We start from the raw sequence: 21,590 nt of genomic DNA on the forward strand, positions 1-21,590 counted from the left end.
ATTCAAACAACATTGATACGATGATTGCGGCATTCATTCGCTGATCCCTTAATTACTGCCGTTGGCGATCAGTGGCTCATTTGGATAAGGATTACAAGATATGTCGTTATCGAGCTAATTACCTGTGAAGCAATACGCATTTGGTCAATCAGTTCTGAAATCCGTACAGTATTTGGTAGAGCTACAAGTTTATCGTTAGTAAGGTAATACCTTATACTTACGCTTTGAACAGCTGTGTAATCCATGGCGAAGAAGCCACAGGCATCAAATTTCACGGGGTTCTGAATAATCTGTACGGAAAATTCATGGATCTATGTGGAAGAAGAGAAAATTGATACCCACAGATTTTTCAAAAATTTCAACATGCTACTTCCCTGACATAATGAATTTTGCCAATGATGTGAAATTTTATTTCCCAATTGAAATGTTAGAATTTTTCCCGTAACCCATAATGAATCATATTTATAAAGCTGAGCAATACTGCGTACCTGTTTTTGCAGTCGTTCATCTTTCGCATTTGGTTTGAAGAGGTCATAAATAACTTCACCAGTTTTTTGTGCCTGAAATTAGAAGTGAGCTGTAAGCTACCTGCGATGACGTAATTGTCGGGTGTTCAAACGAACTGAGGAATATCGATGTTCGAACAATTGATGAAAACAGTAGATCGATTGATTTTCACCTCATTGCTGGTGTCCCAACACGAGTGATTAGTCACCCAAATTTTGAAAATGTTTATGAGTGTCAATATCATCGGGGGAATCACGCGATTGATGTTGCCCTTCGTCTCGCTAGTCAACACGTATGAGCTGTAAATCGTATACAACATCCCCGTGGTAATGGCAAATGATGAGCCCATGAACAACAGGTTTTGCATTCCGAATACGCCGTTCAACTTCTTGGCCAGCCTGGAGAGTTCCCAGTGAGCTTTCCTACTCAAAAACTGTTGTCAGTAATACATCTCAAATGAAATAAGGGGCCAAACAAATATTACGTTACGTTGTTTTTGGCCTTTTTAGACCACCCTTCTTTGCATCACACATCGTCACGCAGTTTTTTACGCCCTTCTTGATGTGATGTGATCATTTCGGACAATTTAAATTTTCTTGTTAATAAGACGGATAATTTCTAATATCCGTGACGTAATACGGTGCACTTTCTCAATAGGGTCGCAACTAAGAGTCACATTTTGTTTCATTTTGGGTTTAAAATGTACCGTGTCTCCATATTTTCTTAACACATCCGTCTTTTTTCTTCCATACATAATTATTCATGTTAACGTTCTCATGAAAGATTGTGCATATAAATGGGAATGAGTTTGTTCATGTGGTAATAGAAATGATAAAAAAATTGCATTTGCCGCGCGGCCGTATTGAGAGAGTGTACCGTATTCGAATGGTTCCTAACACGTATCTTTATCACGATATTTTATTGCGGTGTTCAAGACACACCAAACAGAATGATTTCTCATAAGACTTGAATTAAAAGATCGACAGTTATTGTTACGAACTGGATTTCCTGTAGCAACTGAAGCTGGCTGATGGTCGGGCTTTCGGTTTGTGGATATTTTGTCCCATGTTCCGGTTTATTTGTGATATTGTGGACAACGAAAGACAGTCTTGGACTCGAGCGACGGATGATCGGCCTTCGACCCATTTCCCGTAGCATGTTGTTCAGGTGTTGAAATTTTTCCTTCACGTATCTGCGTTGAAAAAAAATGTAACAATCAGGGTGCCTATACGACTAGAAGGAATGTGGATTTGAGTTTCGGACTTGGTATTTCGTTTTACACATACGTTACGCTGGTACAGAAGTTCAAGTCCAGGAACAGCGTGACCAGCAGAGGTTGATGAATGGTCACTGATACGCAAAAATTTTCTAACATTGACCGTTGGCGTTTCATAAGCCAAGTGAAATCGTAAATAGCAATCGAGAACATGACTATAAATACTGCAATCACTCGGCGCCATAAACGAATGTACAGTACTTTGTAATTATTCCTAATTCCGAAAGCAGACAGAAAGATGTCATCTATGTAGACGTAATTTTTCATACAACTCTTGAGTTCCTGTACATACATCCAGATCGACAGTTATTCATCGTTCGCAGCAAAATTGGTGTGGTTATTCGACAATACTGTTGAATAGACAAAGGCACAAAGGCTTCCTACACGGAGAGAAAGGAATTCTTGAATCATCAAAATAGATTTTGTGGGGGTCAGTTCAATTCAATATAGTGTCCCTTATTTGTTACAAATACGATAACTTCAATTCAACAATTTCATCTAGTTAGTTTTTCAAAATGATTCAGTCCAGCGAATCCCTCAATTCCACAAAAGCCTTGCTACTCAGGATCGAGTGAAGTATTGTTTTTAGTGAACCATTTCATGTGTTTACGAAATTGAATTAGTCAACTAAATATCATTTCATTTCAAGTTTACGTATTGTTCCTCCGAATCGCATGTTCGTTGATAAAAACAATTAGGTACTTTAAATAAAAAAGTACGTAAAACTAGACAAATTTACACCGATTGAATGCCGTACTGTGTTGATCTAACCAGAACTTGTTTGCTATGACTGGTTGAATCAGTTGCACCAATTTGTTCACTAGGTAAAAGAAATACCATATGCTTTGAAGCAAATCGTAAACATCCGTATACTACTACTATAAACAGCCACTAGGCGGTGAACTCTCTCGCTACGAAGTAGTTTCAGATATAGTTATAAAAATGGTGGGTGTATCAGCCGCTGACCGCGCTCCGATCGTCACTTTGTACGTCTCGATTGCTGGTGGCGCCCTCTGCGCGCGAAACGGATTTGTAGCACGGTTACCATATTTTGGTAGTGTATGTGTACATGGGGACAATGAATCTGAGAGTGCCAATTTTTTACACTAGACAGTTATGTTGGCAACACGGAGAAACCTACACCGCCATAGTTGGCAGAGAGCGAAACAAACTCAACCTCAATAAACTATAACATAACCCATGACTGTCGAATCTAACCTTAGAATATTGCGGGCATAATGACCATAGCAATGACTCGTCCGATTAACATGTCAATTCATTTTCCGGGTTGCTTGGATCCATAATTGACTTGTAGATATTATAGTCACGTCCCATACCCCGGGTTACGATACAGTCGGCAACAACCGGGTAGTTGGCTGGTAAGTTAAATACAGATAACGTAAGATTTATGAGACCTATCACAAACGAAGAAAGCATAATAGCAAGTTTCGAATCATCGACATTGATATTGACGACTAAAAAACGTAAGCTATTGACACGAGTTTAATTTATACTTCTACAACGTACAACAATAAGTTTCCGGTTCTTACCCAGTAAATATTAAGTAAATTCCACGAAATTTCGAATGAACAGAATTATAAATGATATTATTCGAAGAATAAGTTTCATGCATAAGTCTGTTGTTCAGTCAATGCAAAAGATTCTCGAAACAACAAATTTCGTTACCTGTTTCAACCATTGAGTTCTTGACTCAACAAAACATGAATTAAAAGAAGTACAATTTGTTTCGATACTATGATTTCATATTTTTAAAACAAAATGATCGAGGTACGTTCAATAAAATTTTTACTCATTTCAATCACACATTTTCTTGATACAAAATTCACATTATCGGAAGGAACTCACGTCATTAAATAAATTGATAGTTAATGTGATCATTCAACGGCTTGATTCTATTCCATAGTAAATTGTCACAAGTGTTTCATCCGACAAAAGTATTTTGTTGAATTAAGTACGTATTGTATCAACCGCATTTTGACTATAGCATTTAGTTGAATCAAATGAATATCACTCGATTCAAATAATCCTTTCCCTCCATGCGCAATCAAGAAAGTGAAGAATTTTTCGGTGTCGATGACAATCCACCGACAGTGAATTAATCAAATAAGTATGGCATAAACATAAGCCCCGATCGGATTACCTTTCTTTTGAGCCAAACCAAAGCAGTAGCGATAATTGCGATGCCAGGAGTTAGGCAGCTGAGCACTCTATACATGCTCTTACGAGACACCGTCGGATTATCGCTTGAAGTATTAACCTGATGCACCCCGACTACCCCCACGTACATCATGGTCCAGTTCATTGCATTGAATATCACGGTCAGTACTTGCATGCCGAAGTACGTCGAAGCACTTTGATTCGGTTGTCGGAAGATGCCAACGCCGAGGAACCAGTTGGCGTAAGTTAGCGGTTTGATAGCGTCGTGCAAGTTTTTTGGTTCGCGGCAAAACATTGCCTATTTCTTTTGGCTCGTTGATTTCTTCCGTTCAAAATAATGTCACTGTTCAATAGGTTCAAGCGCTTTCTACAGTTTGTTGGAAGGTCATGTGCCGAATAACGTACCTCGAGACTAATTGCAGAATAAACATAATGAGGATATGACTAATATAGCTGATATTTATACGTTACAAAGCTGCCGTGCATATTATGGTATGTTTGCGAGCATGCAAGGGAAACCGGAATTCGTTCGTTATAATACTTCGAATAGCGTGGAATGTCGATAAACACAAGTAGCTGATGGATAGAAGATACGCGTATCCTGTTAAGTTATTACTCATTACGCTTTAAAAGATACGTCGATAAAGTGGATAGCATAACCTACTACGCTGCAATTGATGGAAAGTTTATAACGATATATTTTAGTGGGTATGATTGATTATAAGGACATCGCATTGAAAATTTCGTTAGTACATGAAAATTTTTTTGGCTATTTTAACGCAGTGTCACCGGATGCTATGTTTAATTCATGTAAATAGTTTTTGGTTTACGAAACTAGAGTTTTCCTCCAGTGCGATTCAAAGTTACGATAATTATTCGCATTATTCGGCATGTATTGTAGTATCTCGATACAACGGTCTGATTAGGTATGGTATCCACTTGAATATACAAATAATTTCTTGTGTATCGAGAGCTTTCACCTTGATCAAAGCATCAAGAAAATTAGAATAAAGTACAACTCGAAAGTATTTTTCACAAATTACTTCTGTCGATTAATTTTGCATGTCGACGCGGTAAAGACGATTATGAGTATTTTTCAACTATTATTATATCCTAACATACCGTTGAAAAGGATGAAATCATCCATTTTCCCCGTTTTTGGTCGGGTAATTGTTATAAATAATCGACGTATAAAAGGTTTCATATATCATAAAATGAATAAGGTTGCTGCGTCATCCAACATTATTGTAAAAGCAGTCCTGTTTCAGACTTTGAACTGTAAACACGCATCGTCATTCACGCATTTTTTCCTCATCAGTTAATTTTTCTGCCCGTTTATTCGCTCCATAAGCTCACGAAGCTATCCTATCTATTCTGTAACGCCTGGTTCCTTACTATGCGACATTTATTCAGAAAAACAAGAAAATAAAATAATGCTCATCCATATCTCAATCGTATATTTGGAGATTTTTCAGTGATGTAAATGGAGAAATTTGAAGGGTAGAAAGAAAAAAAGTAGAAAGATGAATTTGTAAGTATTGCAATAATGGATTTAGGTGAAATTATAAATTAATAAATTTTCCCTAACGCATTCTTTTCGAGTCGACTGCAAATCTGTTTGTAGAATGAAACGATATAGAGAAGACTTGGGTCGGTTGGAACGTTTTCCGAAAAATCACTATTTACTCGTACAACTATAATTTTAACTTAGCGTAATTGATAATATACTCTAATTGAATCTTATGTTAGCTATCCGACTACTAATGATAAGGCTGTAGTGGCATTATCTGCACTGCAAAAACCATTTGGGGGCAATTTAAAAAATCGGAAAAATTATTCCAAGCGATTCCGTACCCGGATTGATTGTGACACCAGAAGAATAATGAAAATAATGTTGTTATATTGCAAAAAAAATTACAGAATAATGCACAACATTGACGTGTCACATCCTCGATGCCCTTTGCCCCCAAATATTAATAATTCCATTTTTCGTTAACCGTTTGCAGAGTTCATTCTTTTCTTTCACTTCTTAGGCCTAACAGCCGCCTGTATGTGAACGCCACAGTGATCGCTTTGATAATTTCCTGAATACCAAAATAAATGGCCGAAAGTACCGGAGGGTATTTTCGAGGATTAGACATCTGGCTGGCATACACAGGGCAATAAATCACCCATAAAGGTGGAACGTACACAGTATAGGTTAGTTAGTAAGTATAAACGAGGGACGAGGAGTTCTTATGTGTACCTGTCGGTAGAGAGATTGCGGGCATAACTGTCCCACCACCTTGGGCCCCGGGGCGCGCATAAAAACTAACAAATTAGAATTCACGAAATATCTTTTCTTTTCCCCGATTGGTCCCACCTTCCGGAAACCGTGGAAAACCAATCAAGGGGCTTTTCCGGTCAATATATTTCCATCAATCAAAAATTGTAAAATGTATTTCATTTTTCTGATTGGTTCCCACCTTCTGAAATAGTGGGGAACCAATCAGGAGTTTCTTCTCGTTAGTTCACAAATGCTAGGAGAGAACCCCGATCGACGTATTTCACTTTGGAACTTCGGTTCTTAAGTTCTATACTTCTCTACTTCAGTTTTTGAGATCACCGAAAACGTTTCAAGTTTCATTCAACACACCTTACAGATTAACGAACTGAAACAATCTTTAACTGCCCGCTGAGTAAGCAGCGTTGCCGACAGTCCGAATTAGGAAAACAATCGAAAGGTAAGTGACATTCTATTTATATTCATCGTTCAACTCAGGTAACCGTCCAAAGTATCGCTCTCTTTCCGGTAAATCTATGCGACGAGTTGTGGTTTTCGTTCAATTAATGGTTAGGCGCAACCCGGATAGAGTTTGGCTAAACATCGTAAATTTTTTTTTTATTAGTAATCTATTGATTACGATGTCAATGTTTCTTTCTTCATGAGTGTGAAAACTCATTGGTGACAGCGAAGCCTATTTATCATAAAGTCATGCCTACAACGCGAAGTATAGAGGATAATACTCCTCTTACAGAGGCAGAATTATTAGCATATACAGAACAAGTGAATAAAGAATAACGGTTATTAGAATTAGAGCGTGAAAGGATAGCCGATGCATCAAAAAAGTTTAAAGAAACAGAAACTGCATACGCTCACCGAATTAACGCCTTGCAAAATAGGGTAGGAAAAGCTGAAGATGCGGTGGAATTATCTAAAAAAAAAAAAAAAAACAATTGGATGAAATCGGTAGACGAGAAAGTGAGATGCGAGGAAAATTAGAGCAGGAATTTTTAACCAAACGATTAGAAATGCAAAAAAAATTGAAGGAAGCTCAGAAAAATCAAAAATCGTCAGATGAACCAATAGAATCTGAAGTTAGGATAGAAACAAATATGTCTGAACAAACTGGAGAGTCATCAACAAAAATTGATACAACAGTAAAGGAAATATAGGCGGAACATTCTCGAATTCAGTCAACTCAAATCACCGGTAAAAGTAAAGAATCATCTTCACGATCGGAATTAGATGTTGACCTAAATCCTAGTAATATTATTAAAAATTGAGAAACAGTAGATCCTCGGATATAGTTAGAAGAATGTGAAAAATAAAACACTCAAACTTGCACCTAGATTAGAAAAACAATTGGTTAGGAACGTCAAGGCAAAGCTAAAAATTTTGACGCGTTTGAATTGCTTCTAGATAAATTATCGACAGCATTCGTACCTTCTCGATCAATAAATTTCTATAGCGGAGAATTAGCTAAAAAATTCAAAAAATCAGTTGGGCATATTATAGAATATTTCGACCGAATTAAAGATATCAAAACCGAAATTTTACGAACACGATAAATGTGTGTCGTAAATTACAGTATCGTAAAAATGTTAAAGAAAATTTGAGTGATCAAAATTCGGGAAACGTTCTGGGACTCTCGGTATCGGTAACGCAAAGCGGACCCCGAGCGGTCAATTAGACCCAAACTGCCGTAATTAGTTAGGAGGTACACGAGTCCGTGTCATAACGGTGAAATTAACAATCGATGGTCAAGTACCGATAATTAAAATTAAACCCAGGGACTTGATATATGAAATAGATGAAACGATAGATACGGGATCGGAGCCGAATCTTTTGAAAGTAGGAAATCACTAATCATTAAATAACTTCGGTATGAATAATGTGTTACAAATGAAAGGAATAACAGATAATTACGTTCGAACGCTAGGATGTGTCAAAATTGAAATATCGCGTTTATTTTCACGTTGTAAGTGATAATTTCCTAACTTCTCAAGCCGGCATTATAGGAACAAATTTCTTTCAATCACAAAAAGCAACTATCAATTATGCACAAAAACTAGTAGAAATAAATGACTTAAGTTACAATTCCATCGCTTTCGAATGCTCCATTCTATATCACAATAAAAAATAACTTACTGCAAAAGACGGAGTATTTTTCGGAGAAGCGTTAGTTTGAAATGATAACGGAAAAGCGCGTATTTGAATAATTAATTTTACGGATTAAGAGATAGAATTGCTTCTACCGACCATCAGTTTGCTTTTACATTGATGTTTGTTTAGCAAATCGTCTCGCCAGAAATGAAATTTCTGAATTAAACCTTTCCTTAGGGCAGGGAAATGACGATAGAATAGGTCAACAAAGTTTGTCTTCAAATCCGGAATTGATTTCAAAAAGAAATAATCAAAATAATCAGAGCATCCAAAATGATCATTGCAATCAAAATAATTAAAGCATTCAAAATGATCATTGCGATCCAATTGATCAAAACTTTCAGATCCTTCGAAAAATTCGAGAAATTAACAAAGTTGAAGTAAATACACGTTACGACGAAATTTTAAAGCTATCGAATTTGAGTGATCAAAATTCGGGAAACGTTCTGGGACTCTCGGTATCGGTAACGCAAAGCGGACCCCGAGCGGTCAATTAGACCCAAACTGCCGTAATTAGTTGGGAGGTACACGAGTCCGTGTCATAACGGTGAAATTAACAGTCGATGGTCAAGTACCGATAATTAAAATTAAACCCAGGGACTTGATATATGAAATAGATGAAACGATAGATACGGGATCGGAGCCGAATCTTTTGAAAGTAGGAAATCGCTAATCATTAAATAACTTCGGTATGAATAATGTGTTACAAATGAAAGGAATAACAGATAATTACGTTCACACGCTAGGATGTGTCAAAATTGAAATATCGCGTTTATTTTCACGTTGTAAGTGATAATTTCCTAATTTCTCAAGCCGGCATTATAGGAACAAATTTCTTTCAATCACAAAAAGCAACTATCAATTATGCACAAAAACTAGTAGAAATAAATGACTTAAGTTACAATTCCATCGCTTTCGAATGCTCCATTCTATATCACAATAAAAAATAACTTACTGCAAAAGACGGAGTATTTTTCGGAGAAGCGTTAGTTTGAAATGATAACGGAAAAGCGCGTATTTGAATAATTAATTTTACGGATTAAGAGATAGAATTGCTTCTACCGACCATCAGTTTGCTTTTACAATGATGTTTGTTTAGCAAATCGTCTAGCCAGAAATGAAATTTCTGAATTAAACCTTTCCTTAGGGCAGGGAAATGACGATAGAATAGGTCAACAAAGTTTGTCTTCAAATCCGGAATTGATTTCAAAAAGAAATAATCAAAATAATCAGAGCATCCAAAATGATCATTGCGATCCAATTGATCAAAACTTACAGATCCTTCAAAAAATTCGAGAAATTAATAAAGTTCAAGTAAATACACGTTACGACGTATTTTTCAAGCTATTGAGGCTCGAACATTCAAACGACGAAGAAAAAGAAAGCGTACATGGTCTAGTATATGATAATCAAGAGAGATTTCATATTCCGGGTGAGGTATTAGGAGCCACAAACATTATAAAACACGAAATAAATACAACTGATGAACAAACAATAAATATCAAACAATACAGATTTTCACCAGTTCATAAGTGGGAAATTATTAGGCAGGTAAATGATTTATTAAATAATTATATAATTAAACCGTCTTTATCTCCATATAATTCTCAAAAAAAAAATTTATCGTAACAACAGAAACAACAGATGCATCAGGATTCACGATAGGAGGTGTATTGAGTCAGGGTACAGTAGGAAAAAATTTACCAATAGCATAGACATCTAGATTGTTAAATCAGGCAGAAAGAAATTATTCAACAATTGAAAAGGAATTGTTGGCTATAGTTTATGCGGTAAACTACTCCAGACCATGCTTATACGGGAACAAATTCAAATTAGTCACAGATCATAGACCTTTTATTTGGTTGCATTCACAATTAAACAACAAATCCAGGATGCGATACGAAAGTCAAAACAAAATATTCGAATTACTCGAGGCGATTTATTCGCCGTAGATAAAAATTATTCATTAGTTCATTGCGTGGGAGAGTAATTTCAGTATGAGCGCAGGTATGGCTCTTGAATTTAAAAAACGTTTCGTAAATGTCAGTTGTTTGAAATATTTAATCGAACTGTTTACCAAAATTAGGAATATTCAGAACCAAGCCAGAGAAAATCCAATACAGTCAGAATGAAAATCAAAACATTATTATGATAAACGAAGAAATTCATTAAATTTGGCAAAAGTAGATTTAGCGTTTTTTTTAAAAGAGCCGAAGAAAGGAAAATTTACCGATCAATATACAAGACCATACGAAGTAGAAGAAATATTAGAAAAACGTAATGTTAAAACTCAAGCTGGCAATAAAATCAAAATAGTTCATGTGGACAGATTGAAAATTTGAAAGAGATAATTGATCGTTACAGTTGCTTATAATTAAGTAAGGATCGTTGTATTTAAGCAGGACATTCTGTTTAATTATATTACTTTTGAAATAGACCTAAGATCCTGATAGAACAATTGCAGAATCTAAACCAGCCAAATATGTATGCTTTGTTCTAGAATGAAGATACCACCTGTACCCCCGCCCACTGAAGTTAGGTTCGTCGTAAACCCAGCGATAGACGACTTGACGATGAAAATCAGTGGGGATACACGGGAAAAAATTGTTGAAACTCGCTATCCAGTCGGTCCATTGGAAGGATCTCTAATTGTCGAGTTAGTCCAGGAAGAAGTATTAATATCACGAACATATAATGTGATATTTTACTTCGAAATTGACGTTACAGACGTAGTCAATTTATTTGTAACCAATAGAGAATCCGAAAATTCGCTTGTCATGATTCATTGCGCAAATGACTTAATTTGCACAAGAATTATTACTGACTGGAGTGTATATAAAACACATCACGTACTCGGAAACAATGAAACCATAACTAGAATCCCAATCGATTCTGACGTCGATGTCGAACGATGAAAGCATATGTACTAGTATTTAACACCTGTTTAAAATCGTCATTTGAAAACAGTAATTTACTTCTCTTCTCGAATTGAAAATGAAACACTTTGTTCGAGAAAAGGGGAAAAATGAGTCAAATCACTCTACTTGTGATTCTCTTATGGATTGCCGCCGTAACTTGGGCCGTGAAGGGTTATGACTGTGGAGGAACTTCAAGAAATACGTCAACTATTGACACTGCTGGCATCGGGAAATGCGATGTACCAGAAAGGGACCCTATCCCTTTTGAAACTGACGTTCAGTTACTTGAATTAGCAGAATTTCATCACGAAGACGTCATACAATGTAGAATTGAAATTGATAGAGTCGTTTATAATTGCGGAATGCATTCGCACAATTCAGTGGTCAGGAAAAGGCGACATGCTTACATACATGAAGTAAACAGAGAAGAATGTATGGGACTCTACAACTATGGCATCATAAGACTGGGAAATGACGTCGTCGTCTCAGGACTACTCCAGAATGTGACGAATATCAGGGATGCAATCTTCGCTAGAGAAATAAATGATACTGGAGTTTGCGTTGGCGCCAGCTATGATCACGGTTACGGCCAATGGGACGACGTGGTTGTACAAGGATAGTAAGAATAACTATCTATGTAATACACATATATAGTAAGATAAATATAAATCATTGCCGAAGGATGGGACTAGATGTACAGTGCCTAACGCAAATTGTTTTGGAAATGTTGGATCATATGTTTTTTGAGTAAATTCACCAATGTATGACTGTAAGTTGGACCGTTACGACGCTCTTTACACTGGATCAACATTGAAAATTAAAGAACCCCAAGAAGATGGCTTTCCACCAGACATTTACACCTACTCCAGTGAAACAACCACCTTTGCTCTAATGAAAACAACAGAATTGAAAATTTGTGGATATAGAATTATTCGTACAGAACATCCTAAACTTTTTATCGTCGAAACAGAACCTGCGGACCCAATCAAAGAACAGGACAAGGTTGCTGCTGAAAACGTCGACATCCTTTCATCCATGAATACTAAAATCGTTTACTTAGAAAAAGACCTCAGCAATCAGATGACCAAAATGTATAAATCGTATAAAACGTCGGACAATCGTCGCAACACCTCAAAAACAGAATCTTAGGTCATACATCAAACATTAAATCAAGGTATCCTGACGAATGTGCCTTGGCTCAGCGTAGCTTAACAAATGATTTCGACAATGCCTCCATTTTAATTTGTGAGAAAAATGGCATAAGAGAATATGGAAAGAAATAGTTCATATTTCTAAAAACATTGACATTGCGTGCAACAAACGTACTGACGTAAACAAACTCAGCCACCTATATTCTGACATTTTGCAGAATTAAAATTACGCGCTCTTAACACATCGAACGACTAGGACTCCATTTTGTTTTCTCGAGGTTCGTCTTAGCCAATCACAACGCCGAGATTTATACTCTCGATACTCGATTAAAATCGCAGCTCCGAAAAAGAAGACACTTCCTCACATAATGGCGAATTAACAACATCCAGTCCAAAGATTGTCGCAAAATTTTTGTAAGTTAATGTCAATCCAAACGTATCAATGTTTTTTCAATCAATCAACCTATGAGCTTAGTTGTTAATTTTATAATTTTTCTTATCGTTATTTACAACCCTTTATTACAACATATAATTTAATATCAAGAATAGGATCACCTTATTTCGCTATCTGGAAAACAAACCCAGTATAAAGAAGAAGTTATACTCTACTATTTTTTTAATTTTTTAATTTTTTCATTTCTGTAGCCTGAAGATGGACGGCCGTGCCCGGCAGAAACGTCGTAATAAGTGAATAAAAATTCAACCACTGACTATCTCCGACATTTATACGGAAGAAGATTTGGAGAGCTATCGTGACCGAGTAATGTTCCCGATTGAGAAACCGGCTGTCCTGAATGCAGTTGCAGAGGTGCAGCTGGTCATTCTATTTTTGATTGAAAAATATCATTATCTGGACTACCGGACAAGAATTCATGACATAAAATCGACCGATCAACGTCACGTAAACTCCGGAACCGATTCATGCTGTTTGGGACCTCTAGTTCTGGAGTCCCGGGTATCTACTTCACCATACAATTAATCAACACAGTGATTAATGTCGGAATTCATGGATACACTCTGCACTTCAAAAAAACTAACAAATTAGAATTCACGAAATATCTTGTCTTTTTCCTGATTGGTCCCACCTTCTGGAACCAATCAAGGGGCTTTTCCGGTTAATGTATTTCCATCAATCAAAAATTATAAAATGTATTTCATTTTTTTGATTGGTTTCCGCCTTCTGAAATAGTGGGGAACCAATCAGGGGTTTCTTCCCGTTAGTTTCCAAATGCTAGGAGAGAACCCCGTTCGACGTATTTCACTTTGGAACTTCGGGTCTTACGTTCTACACTCTTCTACTTCAGTTTTTGAGATCAAAGAGGACATTTCAAGTTTTGGGCTTGCATACTACATTTCAATTCGTTCAGTTTTGCTCGACCATTTTAATTGTATAAAATCTCTCGGCCTTGTTCAAACCCTTATTGGTATATCTCAGAATTGCAATTAAATAAATTGCTTAATTTCACTTTTTGTAATTGTTCATATAAGCATTATATTCTTCATTTTTTTGTGCTACCCTAAATTTGGCCTTACTAAAATTTATACACTTACAATACACCTTATAAAATAACAAATAAAAAAAATCTTCAACTGCCCGCTGAGCACGCACAGCCGCCGACAGCCCGAATTAGAAAAAAACTTAGAAAGATAAGTGACATTCTGTTCAAATTCATCGTTGAACTCAGTTAACCGTCCAAAGTATCGCCCTCTTTCCGGTAAATTTATGTGATCGAGTTGTGGTTTTCGTTCAATTAATATGATAAAAGACGTTTATAAACCTCTTATGTCTTTCAAAAGAATAAGGTTGCTGCGTCAACCAACATTATTGTAAAAACAGTCTTGTTTAAGACTTTAAACGAGAAACACATATCTTGCATTAAAGCATTTTCACAACATTTTATTCACGCTCTTGATTTCTTTTGACTTGATAATTAAACTCGCGGATCCATATTTATTTTCCGTAACGTCAAAGTACGTTACAATATTTTATATAATCATTCATCGACTGAACGGGAGTCTATTACCAATTTAGTGTTACAGCCCTCCTCTGAAAAGAAAAATTGATTTCGATGTGTGATTTTTTTTTTATCGTTTCTCGAAAACTACGTTCAAGTTCGACACGATTAGAAAAAAAATATTGATACGTATTTGATTTCAAAATTTGTTGCATAAACAATTCGTAAACTCAACGGGTCCTTTCTTCGTCAAAGTTTGGACAGTTTCAAGTTGGAACTGCTACAATCTGCTTTTAAAATTTCCAACTATCGTTCGAATACCTAAGAATCTAGAGAAAGACCATGCGGATTGCTAATTTAATCACTAGAAATATATTGTCATGAAGTTTCTTCTTTGTTCGAAAAAAAAAAACAAAAAAATGAACAAGCGAATAAAAAAACACAGATATCGAGATCTCTGAAACAAAATTTAGAAAAGTTACTTCCGGAACAGTAATAAATTGTTGGTCGAACATCCGACATTAAAAGACTTGTCAACTTGGTGAACGGCGAAGCCACCAACTGCGCTTGAGACCATTCGTACTTCTTCTACGGTAAGTTATCATTTACGCGCATTCTTCGAATTAGTAGAACCACTGCTCGTGACTGAGATTCAAGAATATTTGCGTGCTTATTTTCCTCTTTATTGTACGGATATTCAACTCTGTCGTTACACGAAGTCTTGTCTCAAGCATTTATCAAAAGAAGACCGATACAAATTCTAACAATAAGTCCAAGAGTGATAGTAAGTTCCGAAACGTACGTGAATCTTTTGTGCTACTGCAATCTCGAGATAATTATATAATTGGTAGGTCACGTCAGAAGTTAATCAAAATATCAGGTAATTTTTGATGAAATGAAAGTTTTTTTCAATCGATCGAAGTATTTTTTAAATCGCCGTCACCGAATTTTTTCCATAGGTTCGCTTTATTGTATACGGTTTTACTTTCTATTTATAACTTCGCTGATCTCCACTGAGTACTTTAACGTACTTACGAGGGAAAAAGCTTATGGACGACGTAAAGAAAGGAAAATCGGTGCTTCTAGAAGGTAATTCAATAGTCAATAGATTAACTGCCAAATACTGATTTACTGGAATCATTACTCATCCTGTTAATGCGTAGCTTATGTGTATTCGTATCTGTTTCTTTATTTAAACAGGAACTCACCTGTTGATAAATTCGGAAAAGACTTATTATGATGTAAAAAGATCCAAATTTACCGAGTTGAATATAACACGTAACAAAGGGTGGGCACGATGAAAAACTACTTTTTGTACTCTATCGGTGTCTAAATTAGTTTTTTTGGATTCCCGATCCGCGTCAAGATTTTCGACGGACGGAATGCAAGCTGCAAATACCCAGATTCTTCTTGCTTCGCACCATTGCCACAGATCTCTAGATAATTTGTTCAGCTTCGGATATTGTATACCTCCCGTTCTATTAACGTACGATATTGCTGTCGATTATCTATCCTGAGTAAGATTTCGCAATCGCGTTGGTCTGTGGCACAACATTTTAAAACAAAAAGAGCTGCAACCAGTTCCAGGTGGTTAATGTGTAGCTTTTGTTCAAACTCTGTCCGGAAACTGTGAGCGTTTTCTTGATTGCAATGACCGCCCCAACCTGTCAACGAAGCCTCTGAAAAGATTTCATTCCGAAATTTATAGCGGGTTGTAGGTTTCCTCGCATGAGGGATGACCTCTCGCGACCATTGCTATTCTCTACGAGAAGCGTTACTAATAGACATCTCTCTATCATAGTTTTGGTCGTGTAGAATCAATGTCAAGAATTTTTCGCGTTTCAAAAGCTTACAGTATAGGCTTCCGTATTGTACACCTGGGAACGTGGCGACCAACATAGTATGCCGTCCAAATATATCGTAGACATTAAACCCTGTTCTCTCAATTTGTTCATAACTGGTTTTATGATCTTGGTAAAAACGAACGGGCTGGTACACAGGCCGAAAGGGAGACACGTAAATTGGTAAGTATTGTTCTGTACTAATGCAAATCGCAAAAGTTTTCGACTTGCAGTTTCTACAGGAACAAAAAAATACGCATACTTTAAATCAATGTTGCACGCGAAAACATTCTGTGTAATTAGAGTGGTAGCTGTTCTCAGATTCTCTAGTTTGAAATGTGAAGTTTCAATAAACTGGTTTAGGAGTTTGAGATTTAAGATAAATCGATCCCTCATCGGGTGTACATCGTACAACTGCCCCAATATCCAGTAACTTTTTAATTGCAATTTCGAGGTCTCTAATTTCTGTTTTCCAGAAAACTCTGATCGAACGATTCCTTGGCTCGACAATTGGACCGGTTTGGGGTATCTTATAACCTTTTTATGTATTCCAGAACGAATTTATCTGTGGCGATCTTTTTTCCACTTCGTTAAGAAATTTTTTTAAACGCTTCGCTGAACAGCTTACCTCTGTATTGACTAATTCTTCGCTCCTCGGTGTGACTGGCCTCCGTTCTGGTTGTAGAAATTGTTCTGTGTCGGATAGTGGGTGTATTTTCCCCTGGGGAAAGTGGGCTTTTTGTACTGGCCCCTCTCGTTGTTCTGATACGAGATCCCCTACCTTGGAAAAGAGTCTCACTAGTTTAAAGACTACGACGCACCCTGGACAGCGGTCCTTGCTGTGGTCCTCGAGGTTGTGGGTGTTAAAGGCTGTAGTTTCAACTCCTTCCCCATCTTCTCCATAAATTTTGCTATTTTTATTATCTCACCCATGCTGTCAACATAGAGGAGTGTGATAGGCCTGGTTTTAGTAAGTAATTCCTTCGTCTGCTAGGACGAAATGTGAGCAATACAGGTTTTTCTGGCTGTAGAGATCTGGAAATTAAGTTGAACGATCAACTTTCCTGCATCTGCGAGGTTTTGTAACAGACTTAGTCCGTCCACTGGCTTCACGTCATCGTTAAATGATCATCGTGATCGCTTCGCCTAGGGCCGACATTACAGACCAAGCCCAGTTTTGTTCCTGAGTAAAGAGCGAATCTGTCTTCGACCGAGCCTCATTCAGAATTACTGCAATTTCTAGGTTTAGTTCTGGAGCTTCAAGGTACAAATTCCATTTTCTAGGATATTTGTCGAGGTTTTCTTCTTTCGTTTCTTTAAGTAGTCCTGAAAAAAGCCAATCTGACCCTAATGATTTTGGTCTGCTAAGACTATATAGAGAAGCAAAATTTTTGGAAAAGCCCTGGTAGCAACTTCCATACATACCGCTAATTATTCTGTTTGCCTCTCGCGGCAATTCTCTTTGTCCGACTCGAGAACGTCTTTATCTAAGATGGAAAGGACAGAGAAATATTTATCGTTCTTTTATTTTCTCTCTCTTCCTTTTTTAAATTACTGATGGTTATTGCCTCCCACGTACAAAATATATCAGTCTGTACATACGGAAGAGATTCATTCATCCGAGATCACGCCGTCGATGTTTCTCTGATTGTGAGCACTGATTTAGCTTACCTGAATGGCGAGATTTTCTTTCATCTCTACACCTTGATGCGTTTCTGACCCTCGATTGGTCTCTGTTTCTTGATTCGTTCTTGTTTTCCGATGCGTATCTTGTCTGAAGCTCTTTCTCTAACCTTTTTATTTTACGTCACAGTTCTGGCGATGATTCTCTTTCGTGAGAACGTTTCTTTGACTTTGCCATGTTGAGAAACGCACTCTGCTACTGTGGCGTATTTTTTCCAATTTTTTACACCAGCCGATACTTTGTGATAAAGCAAACACTGAATATTCACTTTAACGTGCGACTCGCCCTTACACAAAAAACGCATAAAATACGATAAGATGGCGGACATCGGGAGAGGGCCGCTCACCGTTATTTTTTCTCAGTTATTTTGAGAATATGTGATTCAAATTATCGGAAAGTAGCGGTACTACTATTGTAATCTCGATGAACGAGACTCAAAATATAATAATATAGTAGGCTTGTGGTGAATAAACTGTCTTACATACACGGCCAATATATCCTGGTGAGTCATGGATGAAAAAACTGTACGTTCCGACCACATTATCCGTTTTCTTAACGTTTCGAAACATCATATCACTTTCAAACCAAGATATCGCGAATCGGGATGTGGACAACGGAATTATTGCATTCAGCTAGCGACACAAGAAATTGCGTGTCTTTTGTTAGTTGTACTGGTGAACAGTAACCGTTCGGTCGACATGTTCACGACTCGGGGATCCGCAGTCATTTTTCTTCCGTTGATTCTGTGTTCGATCCGAATCAGTGTTTACGGCCATAGACAAGCGTTGCAGAGATTTTTCACATCTGACGAAACTAAAAAACTTCTAAACTCTTCTGACAGTGTGAAATACTCGAATAATATTTCTGTTCAAGATGTGCCATTGTCATTGCGTGAGGATAAGATTAACAAATTCACAGTCTCGATCTGCTGCCCTTTGGGAACGGCTCGATACCAAGAGAGTTGCATAGAAGATCCGACCAACATGTCTTTGCCCAGAATCAAAGACTTCGTCGAAGATAACCATAATGAAACGAATGAGTTATGGCTGAATTATCGTACAATTGAAAAAGATCCATGCATCTTTACATGGATGAAGTCTTCGGTGCACAAGAATTATCATCTGCTGCGAAATGGATCACTATGTACGGCAGACTTTGCCGAAGGATCGCTCTGGGACTTGGATCATTATTGTATTTATCGTGAGCCAGGATGGACTGAATATTCGGTTAAAGTGTGTTACCCGTGGATAGCTGAAAATCCTTGGGACATGTTGTTCTTGGTGCTTTCCACTATCGTCATGCTGATAATCCTCATCGCTTACAGCATCGTACCAGAGTTGCGGAATCTTAATGGAAAGATATTTCGCTGTTACATCGCTACCTACATTGTCACCTACATCGGTTCGTTCGTGATATTCAGTACAACTGAAAAAGACAGATACGCCGATTTGTTTAACCTATTTGGTAATATGACAACTTTGAAATGGATATTTTTTTTACTCGTCATTCATAAAATTGGATATATCTCATGCTGCCCCATAACATCCCCTCAGATTTAGTTTTCCATTTTAGTAACACTGACGCGTTACTGCGCGGGCTCTTGCGCGCTATGGCTAAACATGATGAGTTACAACATTTGGAAAACATTCCGGTAAGTTGTGGATGCGAATGACTCAATAGTGATCTGTGTGATCGGGCTGCGTAATCCTGAACTGAGTTACTATGTATGGGTTTCAGGAAAATACGATCGGTCAGTCATGACACGCGGGAACGTGAAGCAAGAAGGTTTTTTTGTTACGCCGTTTACGCTTGGGTCACACCAGCCATTGCCATTGGGACTCTTACAATCATTCAAAGATATGTCCCAGCCTTTCGAAGCGACACAGCAAGTAGGTTTATGAGACTGAAGACGTTGAGGTTCGCAAACAATTTTTAAAGAACCAATTGCGCAGTTCTGCTACCAAAAAAAGTGTACCGGTTTATCATAGTGTTTCTTATAGTTCTTTCCTCACTGAAACCGGGAACAATACTGCGAAATCCCATCACGACAGGTTTTTTTTCTTGAACTCATGTTTGTGGTTTCATTCAGAGTGAAACTTTCGTTTAACTCGAAGTCAGGTATCCCATTCTTGATTGGAAAAATCCTGTGCAAAAGTGATTTTTTCCTCCCATTTAACATATATTAGAGTGAGACTCAAGAATAAATATAAACAGGGAAAGAGAAAATTGAAACCGTAAGCGTGTTTGTAGGAGTATAAAAGAGACGAGAGCAAGGTTTCATAGGGAAAAAGAATGAACGCGCATTGTTACGTAAATTTCATGAAATTTCATTTGATTGTTTGTTTAATTTTATAAGAAATATTGTTCAGTTCATTCTGATGAAATTTTAGTTTTGTCCTTATTGTTATGCTTTATTTATGCAAACATTTTGTATTTGGCAAAAATACCGTACGTGATGGAGGGAAATAGAAGGTATCTTTTGATTCAGTTCACTCGAAAACATAATGTTCAGCAAAAACATCATATGCAGTAGAAACAAAATATTTTTTACAGACCTGTGTCACTATAGATGGATTCCACAATATGTCGGGAGATTAATTCTGCACATTTAACACAGGGTATGAAATTGTAAAGTGGAGCTGCTCACTAGGTGTCACAGTTCTTTTCACCTGCAACGCCTACCGGTACACCTCAACTGCGCTCTCGATCAGACGTCAAAAAAAAGACACCAAGCAACTGGTCGATGGTCTGAATAGACACCGAGATAATGCCGAGCAATGGTGAGTTGAGGTGGAAAATGAAATGCACGTCATTCTAAAGAATGGAGGACAGAAATATTGGCTGCAAGCTTCATCTCCAGAGTAGGGAAGAGTCGTCATTCTCTCCAACGTTCTGTTTCAGGTTCAACCTGCATCTGAAACTATTTGTGATAATGGGAGGTCACATAATCGTTTGGGTGATTTGGCTCTTCTGGCGCACACCAGCGATGACTCATATAATGTCGCTTTTGGAATTCGTGCAGAGCATTCTTTTATTCTACATATTTCTATGGAAAGATAATATCAAGAGATCATTACGTGAGCAATTGGGTACTGCGTATTTAAGAATAAGGCATCGCTTCAAGACACCTGAGTTCCAACCGCAAATTTGAGACGTTACGGTGCCTACGGGTTTCTATATCCCAGGCGATATAGATCACGGTAGAATCAAGTGGCGTAATTGGGTGATTTCGAGCCTTGGATTGGTCGGTTATAGCTACGGTATCGTTCTACAAACACTTACGACCCGCACCAACGTGAGCAGTAAGACTAAATTTTTTGGCTACCGCAACTGTGAAGTTTCCAACTCCGCTTACTCTTGTTTATAACGTCTAGATACTACTTCATAAATGAAGTAATTGCATGAGTCGAATGTTGACCAACTTGATCGGCTTAGTTGTTACTAAACATCGGTGATAGGAGCAAATTATTGGCTTCGTCCTTGACCGAAAGATGATACCCTTACATCACTATAAATAGGTTGCATCACGTACAATTATTTTGCAAATCTTCTAAGACTGATTTTTGATTCTACAAAATACTTGACGGTAAAAAAGGTAATCGTGTATTATATCTAGTCAAATGTTAAACTTGAATATTTAGTCAACGTATTAAG

The 21,590-nt window shown here is 37.3% G+C and overlaps 2 protein-coding genes across 2 annotated transcripts; one reads left to right on the plus strand and one right to left on the minus strand.

Annotated features, from left to right (window-relative positions):
• Window positions 1-68: 68 nt before the first annotated feature.
• On the minus strand, window positions 69-773 carry LOC124309464 (gustatory and pheromone receptor 32a-like). The gene is made up of 4 exons (XM_046773129.1): window positions 680-773; window positions 489-560; window positions 222-311; window positions 69-122 (listed from the first exon to the last, which is right to left on the minus strand). The coding sequence occupies exons 1-4, from the start codon at window positions 749-751 to the stop codon at window positions 69-71; spliced, it is 288 nt and encodes a 95-aa protein (XP_046629085.1). The 5' UTR covers window positions 752-773.
• Window positions 774-18,634: 17,861 nt separating this feature from the next.
• LOC124309465 (G-protein coupled receptor Mth2-like) lies at window positions 18,635-21,087 on the plus strand. Its single transcript, XM_046773130.1, has 5 exons — window positions 18,635-19,400; window positions 19,509-19,587; window positions 19,674-19,825; window positions 20,554-20,716; window positions 20,838-21,087. The coding sequence occupies exons 1-5, from the start codon at window positions 18,635-18,637 to the stop codon at window positions 21,085-21,087; spliced, it is 1,410 nt and encodes a 469-aa protein (XP_046629086.1).
• The last annotated feature ends 503 nt before the right edge of the window (window positions 21,088-21,590 follow it).

The sequence above is a fragment of the Neodiprion virginianus genome, chromosome 7, assembly GCF_021901495.1.
Source record: "Neodiprion virginianus isolate iyNeoVirg1 chromosome 7, iyNeoVirg1.1, whole genome shotgun sequence".
Taxonomy (NCBI): Eukaryota; Metazoa; Arthropoda; class Insecta; order Hymenoptera; family Diprionidae; genus Neodiprion; species Neodiprion virginianus.

Excerpts from the sequence above, each read along its gene's own strand:
- LOC124309464 (XM_046773129.1), bottom strand. The coding sequence starts at position 751 with ATGATATTGACACTCATAAACATTTTCAAAATTTGGGTGACTAATCAC. Across the intron at positions 561-679 it reads GTTGGGACACCAGCAATGAG|GCACAAAAAACTGGTGAAGT; the intron begins GTGAAAATCAAT and ends TTCTAATTTCAG. Across the intron at positions 312-488 it reads ATGAACGACTGCAAAAACAG|ATCCATGAATTTTCCGTACA; the intron begins GTACGCAGTATT and ends TCTTCCACATAG.
- LOC124309465 (XM_046773130.1), top strand. The coding sequence starts at position 18,635 with ATGTTCACGACTCGGGGATCCGCAGTCATTTTTCTTCCGTTGATTCTG. Across the intron at positions 19,588-19,673 it reads AACATTTGGAAAACATTCCG|GAAAATACGATCGGTCAGTC; the intron begins GTAAGTTGTGGA and ends TATGGGTTTCAG. Across the intron at positions 20,717-20,837 it reads CGAGATAATGCCGAGCAATG|GTTCAACCTGCATCTGAAAC; the intron begins GTGAGTTGAGGT and ends GTTCTGTTTCAG.